The following is a 25,462-nucleotide window of genomic DNA, read 5'->3' on the forward strand; positions in this document are numbered from 1 at the left end:
GATTTTCCTTTTATCAAATCATGTTTACTTTGCCCAATCATATTATGGTTTTCTAAGTGCTCTGTTACACTTACTTAATAACAGTTGGTCCTTTTCTCAGACTGATGACAGACGTTTGCCGTTTTCCCAATTCTTGCCTTTTGAATAGGGGTGTTACATTTACTACCTTCTGATCCACTGGAATTTTGCACGATCACAACCAGTATATCCACTACCTTTTTGAACCCGAGGTCGTCAGCTCCAGGGATTTGTCAGCTTTCAGTCCCTTTTCTTTACTACAGTAATATGAATTACTTTCAGTTCCTTACTCTCAGTAGACCCTACTATTTCTGCTCGGCGTTTAATGTCTCTTACTATGAAACAAGGCACAAAATATCCATACTATCCATACTATCTTATACCTCATACAAATTCCTCCTATGTCATCCTTTGAGCGAAGTGCATTTGCTTTTGCTATTTTCTTTCCTTTTTACGTATTTGTAGACACCTTTGTTTACTCTAATTTTCTGTTTCCTCCTTCTATAATTATTTTGATAATATTTTGTTGCGATTAAAACTCTACCAAACCCTCAGGTTTTCCTGACAATAATCTTTGATTATAATACTCTCTTTACCCTCTTTAGTTAGTCAAAGATAGATCTCACTTGTTGTGGAATTTTTAAACTTTCAATAGAATGCAGATGTGTCAACAATCCTGAAAGTTTTCTTTAAATCTTCACCATTCCACTTTATTGGGATACTAGGCTAGGTAATCAAGCATACAAGACAGGCAGTAAGGAATTCCCCAAAGATTATTGTTAATTTTTCTGTTGGCTATTATCACATAAAGAATAAAAATTATTCTCTTTCTGTAATTGGTGTTGATATTATTATTTGCAATAAAGTGGGTGTAAGAGTGAAGGAAAGCAATTAGATAGTAGTATTAAGGACGACGGTGCTAAGGATTGCAGGACTGTTTGTGATTTAGTTTCGGCGGAGTGATTCATGTGAAGCACTCCCAGCTGAACTTGGTCAGAGAACTCTGGCCACTGGAGTCATTATCAGTAAAGCTGCTCCGATTCATCCGCCTCCTCCTTCCCTCACGGCAGTAAAGGCTGCTTCCTCAATATCACAATGTTACGGAGCGGATATCGATAAATCTGGAAATTGAATGATGGATTGCAGGGCTCATCCTGAATGGTACAAATTGTAGACGCATGAGCATGCTATTGGTCTTTCCACAGGACAGCAAGGTAGCACAGTGGTTAGCAGAGTTGATTCACAGCTCCAGGCTCCCAGGTTCGATTCCCAACTTGGGTCACTGTCTGTGCGGAGTTACGGGGATAGGGTGGAGGCATGGGCTTAAGTAGAGTGCTCTTTCTAAGGGCCGGTGCAGACTCAATATGCTGAATGGCTTCCTTCTGCACTGTAAATTTTATGATTCTGGTGTCCATTGTCAAGCTCGTCTCACGCACAATAAAGTATGTCATGGTTTGAGTAGGGTTGCTAGACTCAGGATGAATTTCCTATTGTAGTTAACTAATCCTAGGAATGATCTTAACTGTTACATTTGTTGGTCATGGAGCCCCCTTATGTTTATCCTTCACCATACAGACCTTGCACAGCCCACTTCTCCATTGCTCCCCTTGTCTTCATCAGTCCACCATCACCTCGCACAACACCCCTGGTCGAACCTCGAGTGAGTCAGTCAAAGTAGAAACTGCATGAGTCCCGCAGCACAGTATTGTTTACACAGACAACAGGGTCAAGCATTGGGAGCAGAAGTCTCTTGCAGTCCACAACCTCTGGTGCAGTACTGGTCAGAGTCGGTTAAAGTGGAGGCTGCACGAATCCTACAGCACAATTCTGCCCTTAAAGACAAGGTTGGCATGGAGATGGAGGACGTGAATCGCTTTGTCCCGGCAGTGTGACATTCAGTGCAACAGGAGCAGTGCAGAACGTTGGCAGGCAGGCTATGTATGTTTCATTCACCTTGAAGCCTCAAACAAACTGAGGTCCAACTCCTTTCCAAAGAGGGGTAAAGGGCGATGTGATTTTCTAAGCTGCGCATATGGAGACGTGGAGTTCACCCTGCAAAGGGCCTCATTCCTCACCTCATCATCCACTATAGGACCCGACGCCCATTCCCATTTCATCTCCACCCCGTCCATAAAGTCTGAATACTCCGTTAGAATTCACCCATAAATACCAGGCATGCTTCCTCCTCCGATCCCGCCAACAAAAGAGTCCTTTCCAACAGAGATGTCTGCGGTGCCAAATGTTGAGGCCACCCATACAAAATTCCTTACCTGGAAGTACCTGAACAAGTTTGCCCTAACAGGCCCAAACTTAGCCGAGAATTTCTCCAAGCTGGCAAACTATCCTTCTACAAACAAATCCCCGAATCTCTCCAGCTCCTTCCCTTCCCGCACCCCGAACCTGGCGTGGAATCTTGATGGCTCAAATAAGTGATTGCCTCAGATAGGAGAAAACTTCAACACGGATCCAAGCTTAAAATACTGCCTGAATTGCCTTCATATCATTAAGCTGGACACGACCATTGGGTTTGAGGAGGACTTAGCCAGGGAAAGCGGAAGCGAGGCTGTCACCAACGCACCCAGACTAGATCCTCAAAATGACCTCACCTCATTCTGTCCCCCTACAGAATCTGGGTCACTGCACCACCCCAGCACCTTCTCAGCATTAGCCACCCAATAATAACAAAGCAAATTCGGCAATGCTGGGCCCTCTGATTGCCTATCCATTTGAAGAACTACCTTACGGATCCTCGGAGTCTTGCCTGCCCATATAAAGGATGAGATTAACCCTCACAAAACAAAAGATTTAGGGGGAAAGATAGGAAGACATTGAAACAAAAAAAAACCTTGAAGAATATTCAGTTTAATAGGCTGGACTCTGCCTGCCAGGGACAGGTGAAGGTTGTCCCACTTTTGCAGATAGGACGTAACCTTGTCCACCAGACTTGCAAATTCAACTTATGAATGGGCCACCCGGACATCCAAAAATCTGAAGCTAGAGCTGGCCAAGCGAAAAGGCAAGTCGATCCCCCTTCCTGGGGGGTTAACACACGCTCTTTTCCAGATTCAACTTGTAACCAAAGTTCCTGAGTAGCTCCATTATATCACCTATGGTGGGGACTGGGCCCATAACATAAAGCAGCATATTGTCAGCATTTAGGGACACCCTATGCTACACTCCGCCCCTCTTTATCCCCTTTCACTTACCAAAACGCCCTCAAAGCTATGGAGGGGAAATATCAGACATCTCTCTCTAGTCCCCCTATTCAAATGGAAATACCCAAAACCCAAGGAATTGGTAGAAATATTAGCCAAGGGGGACCTACTCAACAATTATACCCATGAAATCAATTTTGGCCCTGGACCGAACTACTCCAGAACTTTGAAAAGTACCTCCACTCCACCCTGTCAAATGCCTTTTCTTTGTTTTTCTGCTGTTTTTTCTTCTCTTGGTGGATGGGGTGGGTATGGTTAGTTGGGGTTTTTGTTATGTTAGGTCTGTGTATCATCTGCTGTGGGTAATGTGGGTTTGTTGTAAAATGGAAATGGAAAATTCCTAATAAAAATAATTTTTTTTAAAATGGGGCTGCAAAGACCTTTGGTCGACTTACCCATTAGATATTTGGTTGTTTTTACATCAACAGCATCAAATTGCTCTTTGTTCCACACATACTTTGCGTCCTGGAAAATATTAGAGTGGAACACTTTGTGAAATTTGCACATAATTATTGGATAAAGTATTCAATGGAAGATCTGCTGTGAAAACTATCAGTCATTACCTTTCTGACACTCAGCCATTTTTTAATCAGATTTACTTTATCTTTCCGAATGCCATTTTGTGTGACGAGGTCAGGATACTCGGGATCAGGAGTACCTTCAGGAGTCATATACATTCTTCCACCTCCAAGAATGACCTGTAAAAATAAACAAATATTCAGTTACTCCCTCAAAATACTTTTAAATTGAGTTAAACCGTCAACAACTAAAAGGTTGCAGATCCATTGATCTTACTCAGTGAATTGTGCAGAGATCCTTACTAGCTAAACTCAGTGCAATCTACAATTAAAAGTTGTACTGTTGGTTGGCATTATGTTTCACAGAAATAATTCTGAGAGCAGAAGCTACAAGGGCGGCACGGTGGCACAATGTTTAGCACTGTTGCCTCACAGCGCCAGGTGCCTGGGCTCGATTCCTGCCTTGGGTGACTGTGTGGAGTGTGCTCTTTCTCCCCTTGTCTACATGGGTTGCCTCCGGGTGCTCCAGTTTCCTCCCACAGTCCAAAGATGTGCAGAATAGGTGGATTGGCAATGATCAACATGCGGGCTTACGGTGATAGGGCGAGGGAGTGGGCCTGGGGAGAGTGCTCTTTTGCAGGGTCGGTGCAGATTCAATGGGCTGAATGGCCTCCTTCTGCAATGCAGGGATTATGAACAATACAGCACAGGAACAGCCCTCTATGGATTTTATTGTAATCCTCGGCTAATGTGATAAAGACCATCCTTATTTACTCTGCACAGTGCCCTGCAAAATTATACATTTTCTCACATAAATGGACCAGATACCTACTTTCATAAGATAGTTTTTTTTTGGCAAAATCAGTACCACTCTCACTTTTGAGTAAGAAGATCATCAGCTGGATTCTCCATTGGCGGGATCCTCCGTTTCACTGGCAGCGCACTCACGCCCATGGATTTCCCGAAGGCGTGGGGTGCCCATATTGGGAAACCCCATTGGCCGGCTGCCGGGGTGGAGAATCCTGCCTGAGTTTGAGCCATACTTCATGATCTGATCACACTATCTATACTGATATTGCGTCTCAGACAGGATGTAGAATTAAAGTGAGCACCATCTAGTTGCCCAAGATGTTCTCAAGGGCAGAATTTAAAGAGTTGGAATTCTATCTGGTCCAACATCCTCCTCAACTGACTACACCAAAAACGGTCTGGACAATGGTTTTGTTTGGAGAACCTTCCTTTACTTTAACACGTCTGGAGAATCTCACAAGGAGCTATATAAATGCAAATAGTTCTTTCAGATTATTTTTTGAGAATTATTCTCGCAATTGCAGCAATTTTGTGATTGTGTGAATTATAGGTAATTTAGCAGGTACTTCTACATAAAACATAGCTTTTCAAAAAACAAGGGCCTAAAAATTGTCTATAACCCAAATCGGGGTAAAATCCACATCCGACAAGTATTGCAATGCAACGAATACGGCCACAGCCGTGGCAAATTGGTTATTATTATTGTACCAGTGAGATGTACACATCAGCCAAAGGGGCAACTTCGATGGGATTAGGGCTACATCTTGTGTAACACCAGCACCCAGCCTGTGGGCCAAATGGCCTGTTTCAGTGTTTGAATATCTTTATGTATTTTGTCAGTTCATATGTGAATGGGAAGGACAGCGCAGACTAGAAATCTTTCCTAAATTCCAATGTTGAAATGTTTTTTCTTCGAGTGGAGAGTCCAAGAATTAGACTCGATTGATTTTTCTTGTATAATATCATGGTACCAAAGAACACTGATAAAGGTGCAATTAGTTTTTATTACATGTGAGATTACAACTTTATTTTTAATTTGATTAACTTCTGTTTTTTGTGTTGCACAACTGTAAATTTGCTGTTTCCTAATACTAATCAGTATTTTAGTAGATTAGCACAATGCTTGCCGACTCTTGGTTCAATCTGTGATTAGTCAATAATTTACAATTGAAACTCTGCTCTTCCTCAATCAGAGAAACCGTTCCAACTTGTGGCAGTCTGAGAAAGTTTTAAAACTTTCCATTCAAGCTCATTTACATATTGCCAAATAAAAAATCAAGTTGCATTGTTTCGTGGACTATGAAGGGAATACACACAGATTTGTGGAACAAAATAAAGTTTTATTACAATAACTATTACTGACACGGCACAAAAGATCCCAGCCAGGTCTCTCCTCTATGTCGGTACCCAAACTGGCTGACCTTTCATAGAATCTAAGAATTTACAGTGCAGAAGGAGGCCATTTGGCCCATTGAGTCTGCACCGGAAGAGCACCCTACTTAAGCCCACACCTCCACCCTGTCCCGTAGCCCAGTAACTACACCTAACCTTTTTGGAGACCTAAAAGGTTAACCAATCCACTTAACCTGCACGTCTTTGGACTGTGGAAGAAAACCGGAGCACCCAGAGGAAACCTATGGAAACACAGGGAGAAAGTGCAGACTCTGCACAGACAGTGACCCAAGCTGGGAATCGAACCTGGAACCCTGGAGCTGTGAAGCAACAGTGCTACCCACTGTGCGACTATGCCACTCACATTAAAGACATGGTTTCGGGTTCCCCACCCCCTTTAGCGGAGCGCTCATATTCAGCGAGGTTCATGAAGAATTTAATCATTGCCATTTTATACGTCCATGTGGGTTATGACGCTTTGTTCTTTTAAAACTGCTTTAAAAAACAATTACTTGATAAATTTTAAAGCTATAACTTGTTTCAGCTTGATTACTACAGCTGAAAAAGCAATTTTGTTAACATCCAAATGTCCAAATTAGGGGCAGGATTGGCCACTCGGCCCATCAAGCCTGCCGCACCATTCAATAGAATCATGGCTGATCTAATTTTTTTAAATATATTTTTACTAAAGTTTACATTTTTACACTGTACATAAAGATGGATGAGGTGGTTACAGTTTACATGTTGTTCTTTTTCGGCACTGTGGCACTCACCCCCACCACCACCCCTCAACCCTCCCCTCCACTATTTCCGGGTCTTATCCTATGCCCTTTATTTCACTGTGGGTGGTGGTGCAGTGTTTGTTTTTGGGCAGTGCCCTCCTTCTCTCTTCTCTCTCCCTGTCGCTTGGCCACCCTCCTTTCTTTCCCACTCTTCCCCAACTGTTGTCCCTTTTGGGGCTCCTTTTATGTGGTCTTGTGTTGGGCCCTCTGGTCCCAGTGTCAGTCTCTCTCTGGTCTCACCCTTGGTGTTTACTCCAGTCTCTCCCCCCCCCCCCCCTGTTTCCGCCCCTTCTCATTCCAGTGGCTCCTGTGCATCCGCCCCCACCCCCCATCAGTTGTTGGTTTCGAACAGGTCCTGGAGCAGGTTGGTGAATGGCCCCCTCGCTTTGTGGAAGCCACCTTCAGGCCCTCAGTTGGTGTACTTGATTTTCTCCAGGTGGGGAAATTTCGACAGGCCTGCCAGCCAGTTTGCAGCTGTGGGTGGTGCTGCTGATCACCAGTTGAGCAGGATTTTCCAGCGGGCGACCAGGGAAGCAAAGGCAAGGGCATCGGTTCTCGTCCCGATATGAATTTCAGGCTGGTCCGTTACCCCAAAGGTTTCCAACCTCGGCACGGCTCAACCCTCACCCCCACAATCTTGACATTGCCTCAAAGAAGGATGTTCAGAACCCAACAAGTCTTGAGCATGCCCAGAATGTGTGGGCATGTATGGCCGGGCTTCCTGGCTCCATTCACATTTGTCCTCCACTTCTGGAAGTACCTGCTCATTCAGGTTCTTGTCAGGTGTGCTCTGTGTCCAACTTTCAGCTGCATGAGGCTTAGCCTTACACAGGAGGAGGTGGCGTTGGTCCTGTTCAGTGTTTCGTTCCAGAGTCCCCATCCTAGTTTCGTCCCTAACTCCTCCTTCCAGTTTCCCCTTGTTTTGTCCAGTGGGCAGCGTGCTCTTTCTAAAAGTCGTTTGTATATGTCTCCGCAGATCCCCTTTCCCAGACTGTCCATGTTCAGTAACTCCTTCAACATTGTGTCTCTCGAGGCCCTTGGGTACATTGCCGTCTCCTTGTGGAGAAAGGTTTTGAATTGCAAATGTCGGAGATCCTGTCCGTTCAGTAGTTCCAGTCTCTCTGTCAACTGGGTTGCTAATCTGTCCCCTGTGTAAAAGTCCCTAACTGTCAGTGTCCTCCCCATCCTGTCTCCAACTCTTAAAGGTGGCGGCTAGCATGGCTGATGGAAACCTGTGGTTGCCGCAGATGGGAGCCATGGTGGACACCTCGGTCAGATAGAAGCGCTGTTTTATCTGGTTCCAGGTTTTCAGTGTTGCTCCTACCACTGGGCTGGTTGAGTGTTTTGCTGGCGAGGATGGAAGTGCAGTCTTAGCGAGGGCCCAGAGGGTTGTTCCTGTGTAGGAGGACTCCTCCATCCTCACACATTCCTTATTTGGTTCCTTCACCTTTCCCCTCACATTCTCGGCTACCCAGGTGGTACTATTGCAAGTTCAGAAGGGCCTGGCCTACCATGCTTCTTCTCCTTTGCAGTGTTGGTTTAGGGATTCTTGGTTTCTCTCTCTCTCTCTCTCCCCCCCCCCCCCCCACCAACACAAACACCACAATCATTTTGTCTATTGCTTGGAAAAAAGGCCTTGGTGATGTAGATCAGTATGGATCTGAACAGGAAGAGGAACCAGGGCAGAATTTATGTTCATCTTGATCGTCTGCACCCTCCCTGCCAGAGAAAGCGGGAGTGGTGGCTGATCTAATTTTAACCTCAACGCCACATTCCTGCCCAGCCCCTATTGGCATCATCAATCCACTCCTTGTGAGTAACCAAAGTCTAAATGATTAAAAAGGAATTTTCAAGAACATACAGGACAATTTACTCGATATATTGGGGTACAACTGCAATTCATAAATATTTAAATTGCGTAATGTTTTTAGAACATTCTCAACGGTCAGCAAACAGGCGCAATTAGTGGAAAGCGTGATCAATTCATCCTGGGGTTATTGCCAGTTTTGTGGGCAGGGCCAGCTTCTGGCATGATGTTTTTAAAACTAGTGCAAAAGATCACAGAAATGCCATTGTGCTGAATTCAATTTGTACTTAAAATTCTGCTTTATTTACACGTTTGTTCCGCCAATTTTGGACAAATTACTGAGGAAAACAACAGATCGGTGCACAAACTCTAAAATAGCAGGTTTAAAGAACATGTAATCATGAATATTTTTCCATTTAAAAAAAAAAATTTAGATTACCCAATTATTTTTTCCAATTAAGGGGCAATTTAGCATGGCCAATCCACCTACTCTGCACATTTTTGGGTTGTGGGGGCGAAACCCACGCAGACACGGGGAGAATATGCAAACTCCACACGGACAGTGACCCAGAGCCAGGATCGAACCTGGGACCTCAGCGCCATGAGGCGGTTGTGCTAACCACTAGGCCACCGTGCTGCCCTTATTTTTCCATTTTTAACGTGACTTATGGCAGCAAACGTTTTCAAAGAAACAGAAAAATGGCTGCAAATCTTAAAATCACCCAAAAGATCAAAGTAGAATTCTAGAAAAAAACGACTCAATTTCCTGCTGCACCTAAAACTCTCAGCTTTATGCCTACACAATTGCAGGAAATATGCACATGCATATTTAGCAAGGATGGAGCTAAGATGCAGCTGTCAATAGTTGAGTCTAAAAAAGATCAAGGACATTTGAAGGTAGCATCATTATATGCGTACCCGAGTTTTACTTGATGTTTCAGGCTAGGCCAACGTGGAACAGGATAAGTTGAGATCTATGGAGGGTGGAGGATGGGAGTCCAACAAGGAGAAAAATGTACGTAAGATGCAGAGGAGCTGAGGTAGAGATTGAGGTTGACAATGTTGCTAAAATGGAAATATGTAGTCTGGCTCATGAATACAATGGGAAATTTATGACCCAGTTTATGGTTTAATAGTATGTTGAGATTGTTAACTATTCAACCCAAAAGAATAGGTGAGGAAGTGAGGAGGGTGATCGAACCAAAGATGATGGGCAGGATCTCCCCCCCCCCCCCCCGGCCCAAACCACGTGGCATATTTTGTCGTGGCAGAGGTGGGCCACCATTGGACATTGTCCGGAACTTTCGGTCCCGCTGCCGTTCAATGGTGTTTCCCGGTGTTCCCATCCTCTGCCACCATGGATCCTGCAATACGTGTGTGTGTGTGTGTGGGGGGAGGGGGGGGGGGGGGAGAGAGGAGGAGGAGGAGGATTGCCATCGGCTAACCAGAAGATCCCGCCTGCGGGTACAATCACATAATCCTGCCCGATGTCTTTGGTTTTCCTGTTACTTAGCCACACTACGTTGAGGCTCAAACGGACCACAAACCTATAGTACAGATGCAGTGAATAGAAGTGCTATTGATGGGCCTCATTCTCTTACAGATTGAAAATTGACCCTGTCCCTGCAGAAGGTTCCACTGAGAGGCAGTACAGAGGTCGGTGGATGAGAATTGCCAGCATAGATCTTTGACGGAATCCCAATTAAGATAGTGTGGTGGTGGGGCTGGGGAACAGCCACATGAATGGCTGCATTCAGACAAGTAGGAATGGAGTTATGTGATGACAGTCCTATGAAGCTGGATGAATGCGGAATAGAACACAAATGAATATTGGAAGCACGGTATGATAGTGGATAGCACAATTGCTTCACAGCTCCAGGGTCCCAGGTTCGATTCCCGGTTTGGGTCACTGCCTGTGCGGAGTCTGCACGTTCTCCCCGTGTGTGCGTGGGTTTCCACCAGATGCTCCAGTTTCCTCCCACAGTCCAAAGATGTGCTGGTTAGGTTAATTGGCCATGCTAAATTGCCCTTAGTGTCCAAAATTGCCCTTAGTGTTGGGTGGGGTTACTGGGTTATGGGGATAGGGTGCAGGTGTGGGCTTGGGTAGGGTGCTCTTTCCAAGAGTCGATGGGCCGAATGGCCTCCTTCGGCACTGTAAATTCTATGATTCTATGAAATGGTCTGATCACTATTGAGACATATACTTAAACCGCAGCAAAAGGCTAAAATTGCATTAGAAGTGTGGAAAGTAGTCGTAAACAGAATGTTTAACTAGTAACCCAAGCAAAACTTATGATTATTGGATTAACAAATTAATTAAAGTAATCTTTTGTTCAGAATGCCAGACTTAAGAGTCACTGTGATTTTAAAATTAGCACTGATGGCATACCTATACCACATGGACTGCAGCATTTCAACAAAGTTACTCATAATTGAGAGCAATTCGGAATTTACAATAAATCACAGCGACTCACACATCCTGTGAAAGAACAAAAAAAAACTAACCTCTGAACCTTATAAAAATAAACAAAACTTACATCAATATCTGTATTATGTACGAGCTGAAAAGCAATGTCTTTGCAACCACCTTTAAGTGCATCAGGCGGCAAGTTGGCATCGCTGTACCAATTCCTGTCTGCAACATGGGCGTAAGTAGCACCTGGAGAAGCATGTTGAACTCGAGTGGTTGTCACAATGCCCACGGACTTTCCTGTGGAAAAATACAAATTAAAAGATTAGCTACTGTAGATTAAATTAGTGTAGCGAAACAGTCACAGTTTACCATAAATCAAATCAACGAGTCATAGATGTAAGATAGTCAGCACGGTAGCATGGTGGTTAGCATAAATGCTTCACAGCTCCAGGGTCCCAGGTTCGATTCCCGGCTGGGTCACTGTCTGTGCGGAGTCTGCATGTCCTCCCCGTGTGTGCGTGGGTTTTCCTCCGGGTGCTCCGGTTTCCTCCCACAGTCCAAAGATGTGTGGGTTAGGTGGATTGGCTATGCTAAATTGCCCGTAGTGTCCTAATAAGTAAGGTTAAGGGGGGGGGTTGTTGGGTTACGGGTATAGGGTGGATACGTGGGTTTGAGTCGGGTGATAATTGCTCGGCACAACATCGAGGGCCGAAGGGCCTGTTCTGTGCTGTACTGTTCTATGTTCTATAGTGATCAATAAAGCAAAAAGGGAAATAAGGGGGAAATTCTTCACTCAGAGTGGTTAGAATGTGGAAGTCATTATTTTACGTTATTCTAATTTGATGTAATATTAGCCGTTTAGCTTTGAAGGATCATTAGAATTTTGTGACATCCTTTACCTGATAGGCATATAAACCTCAGAAAGCTTTACAAAAAAATTTCAACATCTGTAATGAGATGGAGCAGAATGCTTTCCTACAATGTACATAAATCTGTTTATCTGAATCATGTAGCTTATCAAGAATGCAAATGTGTCTGTATATCTACGTCAATAAATAAATATTCTTCTGTGTAAACATATTTTAAAATTTTGTTCAATAGCTGACGTGGTAAATTGCAGTGCAGAGCTATAGATAAAAACATCCTTTGGTGTTCAATCGATTTACCCTATTTGATAGTCTACCCAAACATCTTGTTGCTTCATTAAAAATTCAATCTCGCTTCACAGGTGTTAAACTGCTTCGTTTTGCAAGCTTAGTTAGCGGAGGAGAAAAAGAAAATGAGAATTTTAATGAGAATAACAGACTAAATGATTGAGCAAGACACACTGCTCAAATACAAATCAGAGAAACAAGAAATGATAAGTTCTGGTTGTAAGACGATAAGACTAATAGCCAAAAGGATTTGATGTTCCAATTGTTATCAATTGTTATCATTCCCTTAGAGACAATTTACACTAAGAAGAGGATTTGAATCTCTTTGTGACCAACTCCCAGTGACCAACCCAAAGAGTCAAGCTTTGACATTTTAAGTCTTTTGCTGTAACAAACTAAAATCAACATTAACTGAGCATTAATTAGTAGGCAACTCAGAAAATATACTAACATAACTGAAGACTGCATGCTGTGTTTATACATTGCACTGCACACTCTGCAGAATTGTAGGCCAGAATTTTTCAGCATTTCTTGATGGAGGAATCTTCTGGTCTTGCCAACACAGAATCCCTGCTGTGGGTTTCCCGACGGCAGATGGTGCATACAACAGGAAGCCCTGTTTACAATGGTGGGACCAGAAGATCCCACACAGGCCAATGGTGGGCTTCCTCCACCGCTGCGAAATACCCATGGTGGCATGGAAAATCCATCTATAGTCTTTGAAGAAACCAGTCCAAAGATACTCTGAGCTTCCGATATGCTCACTTTTCCTAGTTTTTCTGAATCATAGCATTCAGTGTCAACTGAAAGTCATTTCCCTCAGTCCCCTCAGTATTTCCGAATCAGCATTCTACGGCAATGTTTACACTAGAAACTATTCTCTCAACCGCAGCAGGGTGAATTTTCCAATGCCTACACAGGTCCTGTCTATTCAACAAGAGAATAAGCTCCCATTCAGGGAGATAAAGGATCTGTTTCAGTGAAAGCGGTTTGCGAGCTTTGAGGAGTTGAATCAGAAGTTTGGGCTGACACAGGAGGAGAGTTTTCAGTGCATGCAGGTGTGGGACTTTGTGAGGAAGGTCTTTCTGACCTACCTGATAGTACCTGCCTCTTTGTTGTTGGAGGAGGTGCTGTCAGTGAGGGGGTTTGGAGAGGAGGGGGGGGGGTGTCTCACTATTTATGGGAGGATCTTGGAGGAGGAAAAGATGTCCATGGGGGGGATTAAGGCTAACTGGGAGGAGGAGTTGTGGGCAGCATTGGAGGAGGGATTGAGATGCAAGGTGCTGTGGAGGGCGAATGCCTCGATCTTGTGTGCGAGGCTAGGCAGACAAAGTTGAAGATGGTGTACAGGACAGACCTGACAAAGTCAAGGATGAGCTAGCTGTTTGAGGGGGTAGAGGACATCTGTGAGTGGAGTAGGAGGCGTCCTACTAATCATGCTCATATCTTCTGGTCCTGCCCGAAGTTGGAAAGGTTCTGGAGGTCAGTTTGCAGCACCACCTCGGCGGTTTTGTATGTGGATGTGTAGTCCAGTCCCCGGTGACGATATTCGGGGTGTTGGACTGGTTGGAGGTGCAGATGGGTGTGGGGCAGATGTTTTAGCCTTTGTTTCACTAATTGCTCGCAGGCAGATCCTGTTGGGGTGGAAGTCCACCCTGCACCTCGGTGTGGCGGGGGGACATATCAGAGTTCTGAGCCTGTAGAAAGTGACCTTTGCCCGAACAGTAGTGGGGGTGGGGGTGGGGGCGACTGATGGCTTTCACAAGATTTGGGGTTTGTTTGTTCTGCATTTTGGAGAGTTGGTTACCTTCAACTGTTGAGGGAGGTGAGGGGGGTAGGGGGTTCTTATTGTGTGGGGGATTTTATATGTCGGATATATGTATTTTTTTGTAAATGTAAAATGCTGAAAATTGGAATAAAAATATATCTTTTAAAAATGAACTCCCACCAACATCCTGCTTACAGCAAAAAACCTTTTCACAGCAGCTGTTGTTTTTCCTCTTTCTCTCCCTCCAGGATTCCCTTTCCTTGTCTCAGGTCCCTGAATTAATTAGCCTGGCAACAGTAAGGCTACCTGCCTTCACCTCCATCTCCAGATGTGAAGAAGGAAAACGCAGTAAAACGGAGGAAAGAATACTGGTCTGAACTTTTTTTTTTTTACTTCTGACACCCTGCTTTCAATATGGCTTGACCTCATGGCGCGAATCTCGTTTCTGGACCCTCAAGAGATTTTGCATCTGCGTTGTCATTCTCTCTCATGGTGAACACGAGAGCAAAATCGCCCTTTGAGGTTTCTTCCTTTAAGGTAGTCTACCTGTTAGCACTAAATATAAATATAGAGTGTATTACTGTGAAACGCATTCTAATCGCAGTCAGCATAAGAATGACTTCAGACATTGTGGTACTTCAAACTATTTTCAGTTACAAAGCAAATGTGGCTCGGCTGTTATGGCTGGTCAATGCCAAGCACTTTGCAGTAGAATGTTCTGGTTACTATGTGTAGCTATAGGTTTTGAACACATTGAACATTACGTTCTTTCATGGGATGTGGGTGTCTCTGGCAAGGCCAGCATTTGTTGCCCATCCCTAAATGCCCTTGAGTTGAGTCAATCACATTGCTGTGGGTCTGGAGTCACATGTAAGCCAGACCAATAGCAGATTTCCTTCCCTAAACAACTTTAATGAAGCAACAACCATTGACAACGGTTTCATGGTCACCAATACTGAAGCTGGCATTTCTTAATTCCAGATTTTAGTAATTAAGTTTAAATTGCACCAGCTGCTTTAGTGGAATTTTAACTCGTGTCCAGAATATTAGCTTGGGCCTATGGATTACTAGTCCAGTGACATTACTATTATGCGACTAACTCCTTTTTCTGAGGATAAAATGATTGTTGAAGGTAAACTTGGAAATACAAAAAAATTCTGCACCTGCATCTTTTGCCCTCTTAAGTACTGAGGTGACCTCATTGCCAAAGGTTGTCTGACATTGTCGTCGCCTGGCAGCTGCACTCAGTCCAAGGGTTCCATAGTTTGCTTTGACTCCACAAAGATAAGCAGTGGCTGTACCCGCACTATCAGAGGCTTGATGATCAACATTGTATGTCTAAAATAGAAAAAACATTCTTATTAGAGCTCTGGGTATTTGGTATTTCAATGCAACAAATTAGGTCCTCAAGGATTAGCTGTTCCCAAGTAGTATTATTACCAGCAACGTGGTGGCATAATGGTTTGGACTGCTGCCAGGGACCCCAGTTCAATAACTGTCTGTGTACAGTTTGCACTTTCTCCCAGTGTCTGCGTGGGTTTCCTCCGGGTGCTCCGGTTTCCTCCCACAGTCCAAAGAAGTGCAGGTGAAGTGGATTGGCCATGCTAAATTTCCCTTTAGTGTCCAAAAGGTGAGGTTGGGTTACAAGGATAGCGTGGGGGCTCTTTCAGAAGGTCGATGCAGACTCGATTGGCCGAATGATCACTTTCTGCACTGTAGGGATTCTGTGGTACCACGTCCAGTCATGGAAAGACCATGCTGCTGATACTATTATTTGTGGATCTCTATCAGAGGATTTGATCTTAGTGTGCAAAAAAACCCTCCTCCTTACAATAATTGGAAGAATATTCAGAGAAGTCATAGACTTTGACTTTGAGGGTGTTCCCCAAGAATCTACTCGGGTCGCAAATTAAATGTGATGTTATTGGGATTAATTACTCAGTTTACAACCAGTTGCCAGCTTGTATACTGAGTCAAATGTTTGCAGGGTCCCGCAAAGCACACCAGGAAGCCATTGTTTTGTATTGGTATTGACCTAGAATTTGCAGTCAGCAGTGCTCAAACGCAACTTGTTCATTAATGCCTGCAGAGTGCCAATGGGCTTTTGAGCCACAAGGGCCATTGGGAGTGTGTTAAAAAAAGTGTAGGGCGGCCACTGGATGAATCCTGGGATTTATAAACGGCTGCATCTCTCTCCAGCCAATCAGATTGAAGAATCCTTATTGAGGCATGCAAAACCTAAACCAGGAACTACAAAGATGAATTAAAAATTCCATGAAAAAGTATTTACAAACAAAATAAAGAGGGAGAGAAAGATGATTAAGAGAGAGATTAAAGGGACAGAAAGAATATGCAAAGTTTATTTTAATTTCAGTTCGAACTTTTTAAACATTTACACCAATAACTAAAACTTGAAAGAACGAGACTATGAACTTGTAATTTTTTCAGATTCATAGAGGTCGTGTGGGAGTAATTAAAATTTATCACGCTGATAAAAATTCACTTGTGCATGAATGGACAATCCCAAACCTTTCCTATCATATTTTTATTAGGTATCTCATGGGATCCTGCAAATTCATACCCTTCATGTATTTTAATGCTCAGCAATTTGGCAAGATACTAGTGGAGCAAAGCTTGCAAAGAAGCAGGGCAAATCAGACAGCAACTTCCCAATTTCCAAGCGTATCTATGCATCTGTGGACTCCAGAAGTTTCTGTTTAATTTATTCCTTAATAATGGCGAATAATCTTAGTCTTACTGTTATCCCTACCACAAATACAGGTCATTAAGACCTTTATAAATCACGTGGCGTGATGTGTTCCATCTGCTTGCATCACATTGCAATTTTGTCAGACTTATAATTGACATCCCGTAGAAGTACTTTCAGAAAATTCCCATTGCCTCACAAACAAACAGGCCATTTGCCCGAAAATGTCTGCACTGATTCTTTTTCCACACCAGCGATCTTGTTCAATCACACTCTCCTACTTCCTTTCCATTTCTATAATAGTCCATTAGTCAAGTAACTACATTTTTACATTCTGCTTCGACAGGTTTGTTCTGGAGATTGTCTAGTCTAACTACCCTATGTGTAAAGAAATGTTTTCTAATCCAGGAGGAGAAAGAGGCAGACGTTCTGGCCTTTGCTTCCCTGGTAGCCCAGAGACTGATACTATTAGCTTGGAGGGACTCAAAGCCCCCGAAGTCGGAGACCTGGCTATCGGACATGGCTAGCTTTCTCTGTTTGGAGAAAATCAAGTTCGCCTTGAGAGGGTCACTGTTATTAGGGTTCACCCGGAGGTGGCAACCGTTCATCGACTTCTTCGCGGAAAATTAATCGTCAGCAGAAGGCGGGGGGGGGGGTTAGTTTAGCTTAGAGTAGGGGGTTAATAAAGGTGGGACCTGTAAGGGAGGGAGTCGGCTTTTGCACTATATTTATAGTTTCATGTACATTGTTTATTGTGTTGTTGTTATAATACCAGAAAATACCTCAATAAAATGTTTATTAAAAAGAAGAAATGTTTTCTAAACTTACCTTTAATTTCTTTGTGATTATAGAATGAAGCAATTTGGACACAGATTTACTTCACATAATGGTTGAGTAACAATTGCACGATGGTGGATTTTTACTTCCCAAACATTCAATGATCCACTGGTGAATCATTTAGCATTGGTTAGCTGAAAAAGCTGTAAACATCATAAAAGACTTCTTTCTATTGCTACATATTGATGTGACTAGGTGCTTGATGTAGACTACTGTAATGGCCAAGATATAGGTAATTTGAACATTCTAGATTCTCCCTGAGTGTACCCGAACAGGCGCCGGGATGTGGCGACTAGGGGATTTTCACTGTGGCTTTGTTGCAGTGTTAATGTAAGCCTACTTAATAAAGATTATTATTATTATAGGAATGGGCCGTCTTGTGGCCAACAGTTACCATAAACTTATTAGATTCAAACTTTTCAGTTTCCTGATGGAAATATTCCATTCAGTTTTGACCCAGGGAGCACCTCTGAAAAGAGACATGACTTTATTGCTGGGCTGAATTTTCAAATGGTTGTTGCAGTGAGGCGAGAGACAGACAGGCCCACAGATTCCGGCAGGCGTGCCAATTTGCCAGACTAGTTCCACCTCAGATTCATTTTCAACGAGAGTGATTTGGGAACGATTGCCCTCCTTCTCAGGCCACGATGTAGACACTGAGTGGAATTTTACAGTGGGCATTCTGGACCCCCGCTGTAGCCAAAACCCAGTTGAAGGTCTTCCTGTTAGCCGACAAAGGGCAAGCATCTCACCGCTTTGAGAGCCCACCTGCCGTACTTAATTGGACAGTGAGCATTCACTCTGGCCACTAATTGGCCATGGTGAATTGTCGCGACACCAGGTCCCGATCTCAGAAAAAAAACATCTGGTTTTCTCCCAACTTTCCTTTTGTACATTTTCCTCACGCTGTCTATCTTGGTGTTTCCTGGGACTTGCAATGCTTCTCAGAGTCCTGTGGAATCTCAATATCGCCTTCCTCTTAGCATTGTCACAAGACATCCACTCAATTATATTATACTCAACTCAAAATAGGGAAAATGTACAAAGCTATCCACAATGTAACCGTAATGAAAACAAAGGTATATATTCCCTTCACTTCAGCACAGGACTCATTTAAACTTTGTATCTAAACAGTAGGCAGTGTCTTGAAATGCGCACCTTTGTGTCCATTGACAACATACGCAACATCATTTCAATCCTGAGCATTTTTAATCATGGGATGATTGGAAACATAAAATCATTTTTTGAACCATCACTGAAAACATAAGCGAAGTTTTGATTTCATATAAAGTTAGAATATTATAGCTTTTATGCCTGACCTTGGAGAGACCAAGATGTGGGAAAGACTCCATTGCTAGGATGGTTCCTTCTCCAGGTTTTCCTTGGAGTTGTCCTTTCAGTATTCGGGTAGCTGTCACTGTGGATACTCCCATCCCTGAAGCAAATTGTGGATATGGTCAAATGTTAAGTGATTAATTCACAACTGAAAATTTCTAAAATGGTGTTTTGATTATAAAACAGGAAGCTCACAAGCAACACTTTCTGAGGAATGAAAACATAAAATGCTGGAAAAACTCAATGGGCCGAATTCGCCGCTGTTGGGATTCTCTGTTGCGCTATTAGTACAACCACGCCTGGGGATGTCTCGGCAGCATGGAGCTGCCCACAATGGGAAATCCCATTGGTCGGCTGGCAGGACGGAGAATACCCAAATTACCATAGGTTTTGCCAGGTAGGATCAGCAGATTTCTTTCCTTAAAGGACATCAGTGAGCCAGGCAGGTTTTTGATAGCTTTGTGGTCAGTGCTCCAGATCTTATTAATTGAATTGTGTTGGGATTTGAACCCATGTCCCCAGATCATTAGCCTGGGTCTGTGGATCACGGGTCTAGAGACCTTACCACCATGCCACCATCTGCCCATGGGGGCTGTTTGGTAAATTTAGACACTCCGGCTTACGATTCCCCCACGAGGGTCGTAACAGCCTGGCTATCATAAAATTGTGTTTAGGGCAATCAAACCACTATTCGCATATTTTTATTGTACCTCCTGTCTGCTTTGGAAGGGAGCATTTTGACTTGTGCTCAAACCTAACTGGCAACATGGGTGAGTGACATTGTTTATTTCTTTACTGTCAACAACAAAAGGAGGGTAACATTTCATGGGGGTTTTCTCGCTTATCTACCATAACCTCAGCTGAAAAGATGAGAAAACCCCCAAGATACATTATAGTCAACAGGATTTCTGAGGGTCATCGGGAAATTTATATTTTTTTAAAAAGTTAACAGTCTGTAAGGGGATCATCAAAATTGATAAATGGTATCTATGATGTCTTAAAAATCTTCATGCGCCTTGCAGTTCCCGTCAACTTTTTCTATTTTAATTTTCCAATTATTTAAATCTTCCTGTCAACAGAGTTATAATTTTCCTCATCCCTCTATGACCTTGCCTCATCTTTATGAATACTTTCCTAATAAAGAAAAACTTTTACTTTTTTTGTTTTTATAAATTTAGAGTACCCTATTCATTTTTTCCAATTAAGGAGCAATTTAGCGAGGCCAATCCACCTACCCTGCACATCTTTTGGTTGTGGGGGCGAAACCCATGCAAACAAGAAGAGAATGTGCAAACTCCACACGGACAGTGACCCAGAGTCGAGATCGAACCTGGGACCTCGGCGCAGTGAGGCAGCAATGCTAACCACTGGGGCCACCGTGCTGCCCTCAAACCTTTCACGTATTGGCAATGTGCAAGATTTATTAGCTGACACTTTGTCCACCATTGAATATGGATCTTTTTATCATCAACATTATACAATATATGCTGGCTTAATAGTAACAGTGCAAGTATTGGAAAATATGGTGTTCAACCAGCCTGAAGCATCAACAGATGCTGAGCTGGAACAAATATAACTTGAGAAAAAAAGACTTTATAATGGAGGCAAAGAAGATCTACTCACCATCACCAAGAAACAATATCACATTTTTTGCTCTATGCTTCAATGGTTGGAGTTCCAAAGCAATCTTCAGCGTTTGTTTAGCCTTCACATTCCAAAACGTTGGGTCTTCTTCTGCTTCTGCAATGTTAAAAATATATTTGCTTTGAAGTTTTCAGTTTTGTCTTGTCTAACAATTAAACTATATGTACAAACATAATGAATACACAAATTGGGAGCAAATCAGTCCCTTCACCATCTCTCAAGGAATGACAGACCGGCATTTACTGTCCATCCCTAGTTGTCCTTGTACTGAGTGGCTTGCGAAGCCATTTCAAAAGTAAGTTAAGAATCAACCACATTGGGGAGGGCCTGGAATCACAGGTAAGGATTGCAGATTTTCTTCCCTTCTAACCCCGAAAACCCTGTGCCTCTCCTCTGTGACGATGCCTGCGACTACCTGGCCTCCTCTCTCTTTGACCCCTGCCTTCATCCTCAGCGCTGGTGCTCCCTGCTGAATACACAATACCCGTCTACAGTGATGCAAATGAGGGTGCCAAAGGGTTGGAAATCTCAAGAGAGTTGTCTCGTAATCGAAATGTCCTGAAAACTTCAAACCAGATGCTTAAACCTCAAAAGAAAGTTGTGAAAACATTCACAAAACGCTAGTTTAAGCCTACTTCAAACTCTCAATAACTCCTACCAACTCAGCCTGCCTCTTTTTCCCCCACCTTGGATGATAAACAGCAAAAATAGTTTGGCCGCCTGCCTACGTTGCCTGTGCGCAGACCATAAAATCCAGGTCCATTGGAGTTTGAATCCTTTAAATGAGCTTCCTAATTGTCAGTGGGGGCAGACGTGATCATATCCCTGTCTGCTGCGAAATATCACATGTGTTATCTGTGCTGGTCTAACATCGACTGCAACTGGATTCTGTAAAACAAAAAACAGGCTTCCGACACAGGAGATGGTCCAACACTGTTTTATTGAACCTGTTGATTGCTGTACATAATCTGCTGTGGGTTGACACTCTATTAACCTAACTGATAATCTCCTACTGGCTTGACCAGACTAGCTCTCTACCACATGGTGATGATGTTCATTGGCCTGTGCACTGTGACTGTCTCCCGAGCCTTGTCCTGTGAGAGAGAGAGAGCCTTAATGCCCTGTGGGCTTTATAGTGGTGATGTCCTGTCTGGTGATTGGTTATTCTGTGTCGTGTGTGTTCATTGGTTATCCTGTGTGTCAATCGCTTCCTGTCTGCATCTCATGATATACATGAGTGGATATTATGACACTGATAATGTCGGGGTGCAAGGCCAATGTCTTCTCGCACAATTTCATGTGCTTCTGGGTTGGATGTGCGCCTGCCCATTTAATGTCAAATTCTGCCACAGTTTTCAATTCCATATTTATTCATTGAATTTAAATTCCATCAGTTGCCATGGTTAGATTTGAACCAAAGCCCTGAGTATCAGCCTGGGCCCCTGGGTTACCATTATGTCACCACCTCTCCTATCCAGCAGTTGGTAACATTAAGGCTGAACTGATTGTGGTTTTACTTTCCAATCTACCCCCTATAGCCTTTGACTTGTTTTTGTGAAAGATAAGTCATGTTTAACCAACTTATTGCAGTTCTTTCAAGAAGTAACAGATGCTATGGCTAAAGTGGAACTGGTGAATGTACTGCACTTAAATTTTCAGAAGGCATTTGATGAGGTGCCACATCAAAGGTTATTGAACAAAATAAAAGCTTGTGGTGTAGGGGTAACATAGTGGCATGAATGAAGGTTGGCTAGTGTGCTAGCCCCTTTAATGGGGCGGGCCACATGGACCACATGACTGGCTTGGGGGCAATCACAAGAGCATATTAATCCTGCCCAATAGGGAGTTTGCGTGAGGTCTTGGGAGCAGGACCTGGGCAGTGTGGGCCAGGGAGCTGAAGTGTTAAGATCTGTTGTACAGTTTTCTGTGCCTGTTACTTGACTGCCTTTGTTTTTCATCATTAAACCCCTTTGTTAACTACTGGAAGCTTCCAGTATTTGTCTCGAGTCACCACATTGGTGATGAAGTAAAAGATTTTGATCGTAGCCGACAGTCATTGTGAATTGGAAGGAACAGCCTAGAGAGTAGAGAAACTCCAGCAAGAGCCAGAATTATTTAAACTGTGAGTGAAAATGCACTGGTAAACTAGACCCATTTGACCAAGGGGCTGAGGACTGGAGTCACTATAATGAACAGCTCTGTTTTTCTATTACTCAGACTGCGGTGACAGGCGAGGACAAACAGAAGTTGATACTTCTGACAGTTTGTGGGCCCTAAACGCATAATTTGATTAGGAACCTCATGGTTCTGGAGGCACCTGACTCGAAGACCTCTGACCCAATAGTAAAATTGGCTAAAGAACATTTCAACCCAAGACCTTTGATTATAAGTTGAGCTCTGCAGTGAGGGACCACAATGAGTCTATCTCAGCCTTTTTTGCTAGGCTTCACCAATTTGCTGAGGACTCTGATTTTGTGATCATGCTGAATGACATGTTGCATGATTGAACATAGAACATAGAACAGTACAGCACAGAACAGGCCCTTCGGCCCTCAATGTTGTGCCGAGCCATGATCACCCTACTCAAACCCACGTATCCACCCTATACCCGTAACCCAACAACCCCCCCCCCTTACCTTACTTTATTAGGACATTACGGGCAATTTAGCATGGCCAATCCACCTAACCCGCACATCTTTGGACTGAGAGAGGAAACCGGAGCACCCGGAGGAAACCCACGCACACAGGGGGGAGGACGTGCAGACTCCACACAGACAGTGACCCAGCCGGGAATCGAACCTGGGACCCTGGAGCTGTGAAGTATTTATGCTAACCACCATGCTACCCTGCTGCCCTAATTGGTTGGCACTGCCTGGTTGGCTTTGCCCAGGTCCCAGTTTGGCACCAAGGATTGGAGCATGGAAATATGGAATTGAAAACTGTGGCAGAATTTTACATTAAATGTGGAGTCTGGGAGGCCATGCCCATGAAAGGAGGGGTGGGGGGTTTGAGGGGGCCACCAAAATGTTGGGAGATCCTGAAAGCGGGGGGGGGGGGGGGGGGGGAGTCCTGAAGAGTGTATGGGGGGTGATAGTGTAGAGAATGGGGAACCTTTCAAAATGGTGCCCCTATTTGTGAGGAGCCAGTACTGCTGGCAACCTCAGCTCCCCAGTGCAGGAAAACTTTCCATGTGTGGCCTTGATGCCTCCCTGTTTGCACTCCCTTGTTGATCAAAAATCTATCTAACAGCCTTTAAAATTCAAGTACTCCCTTGGCAATCAAAACTCAACCTTAAAAATCATCCATAACTCTGCCTCCACTGGGCTCTGGAAAAGAGAATGCCCTTTTGACAGAAAATACATTTGCATAAATGGGAGACCCTTTATTGGTAAACTGTATCCCCTAGTTTTAGCATTTCCTCTTGGCATCCACTATGTCATGTCCCCTCAGGATCTTGTGTTTCAATAAGATCGCCTCTCATTCTCCCAAACTCCAATGGACATGGGCCCAGGCTTTCCTCATAAGATCCCCCCTCGTCCCAGGGAACAGTCGAGTGAACCCTCTCTTAACTGCTTCTTAGCAGTGATATATTTTCTTAATTAAGGAGGTTAAAAACTATGAAACAAAAGGCCTTGATTGGTAAATAAATTGATAGATGTGTTTTAAGACACCTTTCACCACAATCCTAACTTTTCTGGGGGGTCATTTATAAAAGTAAAATTAAAATCAAATAAAGGCTTTCCTGTTCTGTTTAATCAAGTCCCAGCAAACTGTAAATGATCACAATTTGAAACTTAATTCAACCCAGGGTAAATATATCAGGCATCCGATGTCTCTAACAACAAAATAAACGATGCAAAACTGCTGTGTATTGAAATTATCTTCAGCATTGTAATAGTTGTTGGAACCAAAATAATGCAGTAAACCTGAAGGCCTGCAGAGGGAGCTGCTATACTGAGAGACCTGTGGTACACCAAATCAGTAGTTTTACAGAACTCAGAACCACCTTGTAATGTCGTGTCGACTACATCTACCAATAACCAGCCTGCCCCATCCATTCGCTTTCATCTCATCTGAGCATCTGTACCTGAGCCTCACCAAAACATACTGGCTGCTGGAAGATGCACCACAGAAACCTACAGCAACTCACCTGCCAATTGTCTCCACGTAAATGTCACCACAGACCCAGAGGACCATAGTCTTCCTTTGAGAGAGAGCTGACTGGTGGTGATTTAACCTGAGGGTCATCACACCTCAGACGAGGGGGCAAGGTTTGAGAAGGTGAGGCCTTCATGAATAATTCTGTCCCTACAGGCTTGAAGCAGGTCATTGAATTTACAGTGCAGAAGATCTGATCATTAAACCTATGCACAAATAGTTTGTAGCCATCTCAGATGGCCACCTGCAAAGGACCATGGGAATTATGGCCAACCCAGGACTCAGACAGACTCAGAGCTTGTGTGTGTATTTGCAACCCAGATAGCTAGACGCGATCGAAACCTCCGCTCGTTTGCATTCGAATGGCCCATTTCCCAAGAACAAAAGGACTGTACTCAGGTAACCGATACAGATACAGACTAATCAGCGTCACTCCCTTTACTCAGGGAGCCCAAATAGCCAAGGTAAATGACCGCTCAGGACACGCCCAACAATCAAGGCACCTGCCCCTTTATTGGTCAAAATCGAAGGCAGTGATCGAAGCCTGTTGAATTATTGGATCCACGTTAAGGACCGCCCCAAAGAGTGCAAAATCCCAGAGGGATAAAAAGAGACACAGCCATGTGCTCGGTCTCTCTTGGATCCGGCCTATGCCAACCCAAGTGCAGCATAACGACCAGACAGACAAGTTCAAGACCAATGATCGCTACCAGACGGTTGAGCCCAGCAGAAACAGAGCCACTTCTTCCACCCAGCCACGCAAGATCCGGACAAAGGCCCTGTCCATCTGCATAGAGCCGGTTGCCCTGAAGTTAAGTATAGGTTATTGTAGTTGTTAGGTGTAGTTTAACTTGTAGTGTTTTGTGTTGCATGTTGAAGTAATCCTTGTGTGTAAATAAACCAT

General features: G+C 43.8%; 1 protein-coding gene across 1 annotated transcript in view; it reads right to left on the reverse strand.

The window, feature by feature from the left end:
- Window positions 1-25,462, reverse strand: part of LOC119976616 (alkaline phosphatase-like) — a 75,964-nt gene that overhangs the window by 17,567 nt on the left and 32,935 nt on the right. The window contains exons 2-7 of the mRNA XM_038817233.1: window positions 20,380-20,496; window positions 18,741-18,856; window positions 15,041-15,215; window positions 11,080-11,252; window positions 3,797-3,931; window positions 3,629-3,698 (exon numbers count right to left, since the gene is read on the reverse strand). Coding sequence (XP_038673161.1) covers window positions 3,629-3,698; window positions 3,797-3,931; window positions 11,080-11,252; window positions 15,041-15,215; window positions 18,741-18,856; window positions 20,380-20,496 — 786 coding nt within the window. The remainder of the gene's footprint in view (window positions 1-3,628; window positions 3,699-3,796; window positions 3,932-11,079; window positions 11,253-15,040; window positions 15,216-18,740; window positions 18,857-20,379; window positions 20,497-25,462) is intronic.

This window comes from Scyliorhinus canicula, chromosome 13 (genome assembly GCF_902713615.1).
Source record: "Scyliorhinus canicula chromosome 13, sScyCan1.1, whole genome shotgun sequence".
NCBI classification, from domain to species: domain Eukaryota; kingdom Metazoa; phylum Chordata; class Chondrichthyes; order Carcharhiniformes; family Scyliorhinidae; genus Scyliorhinus; species Scyliorhinus canicula.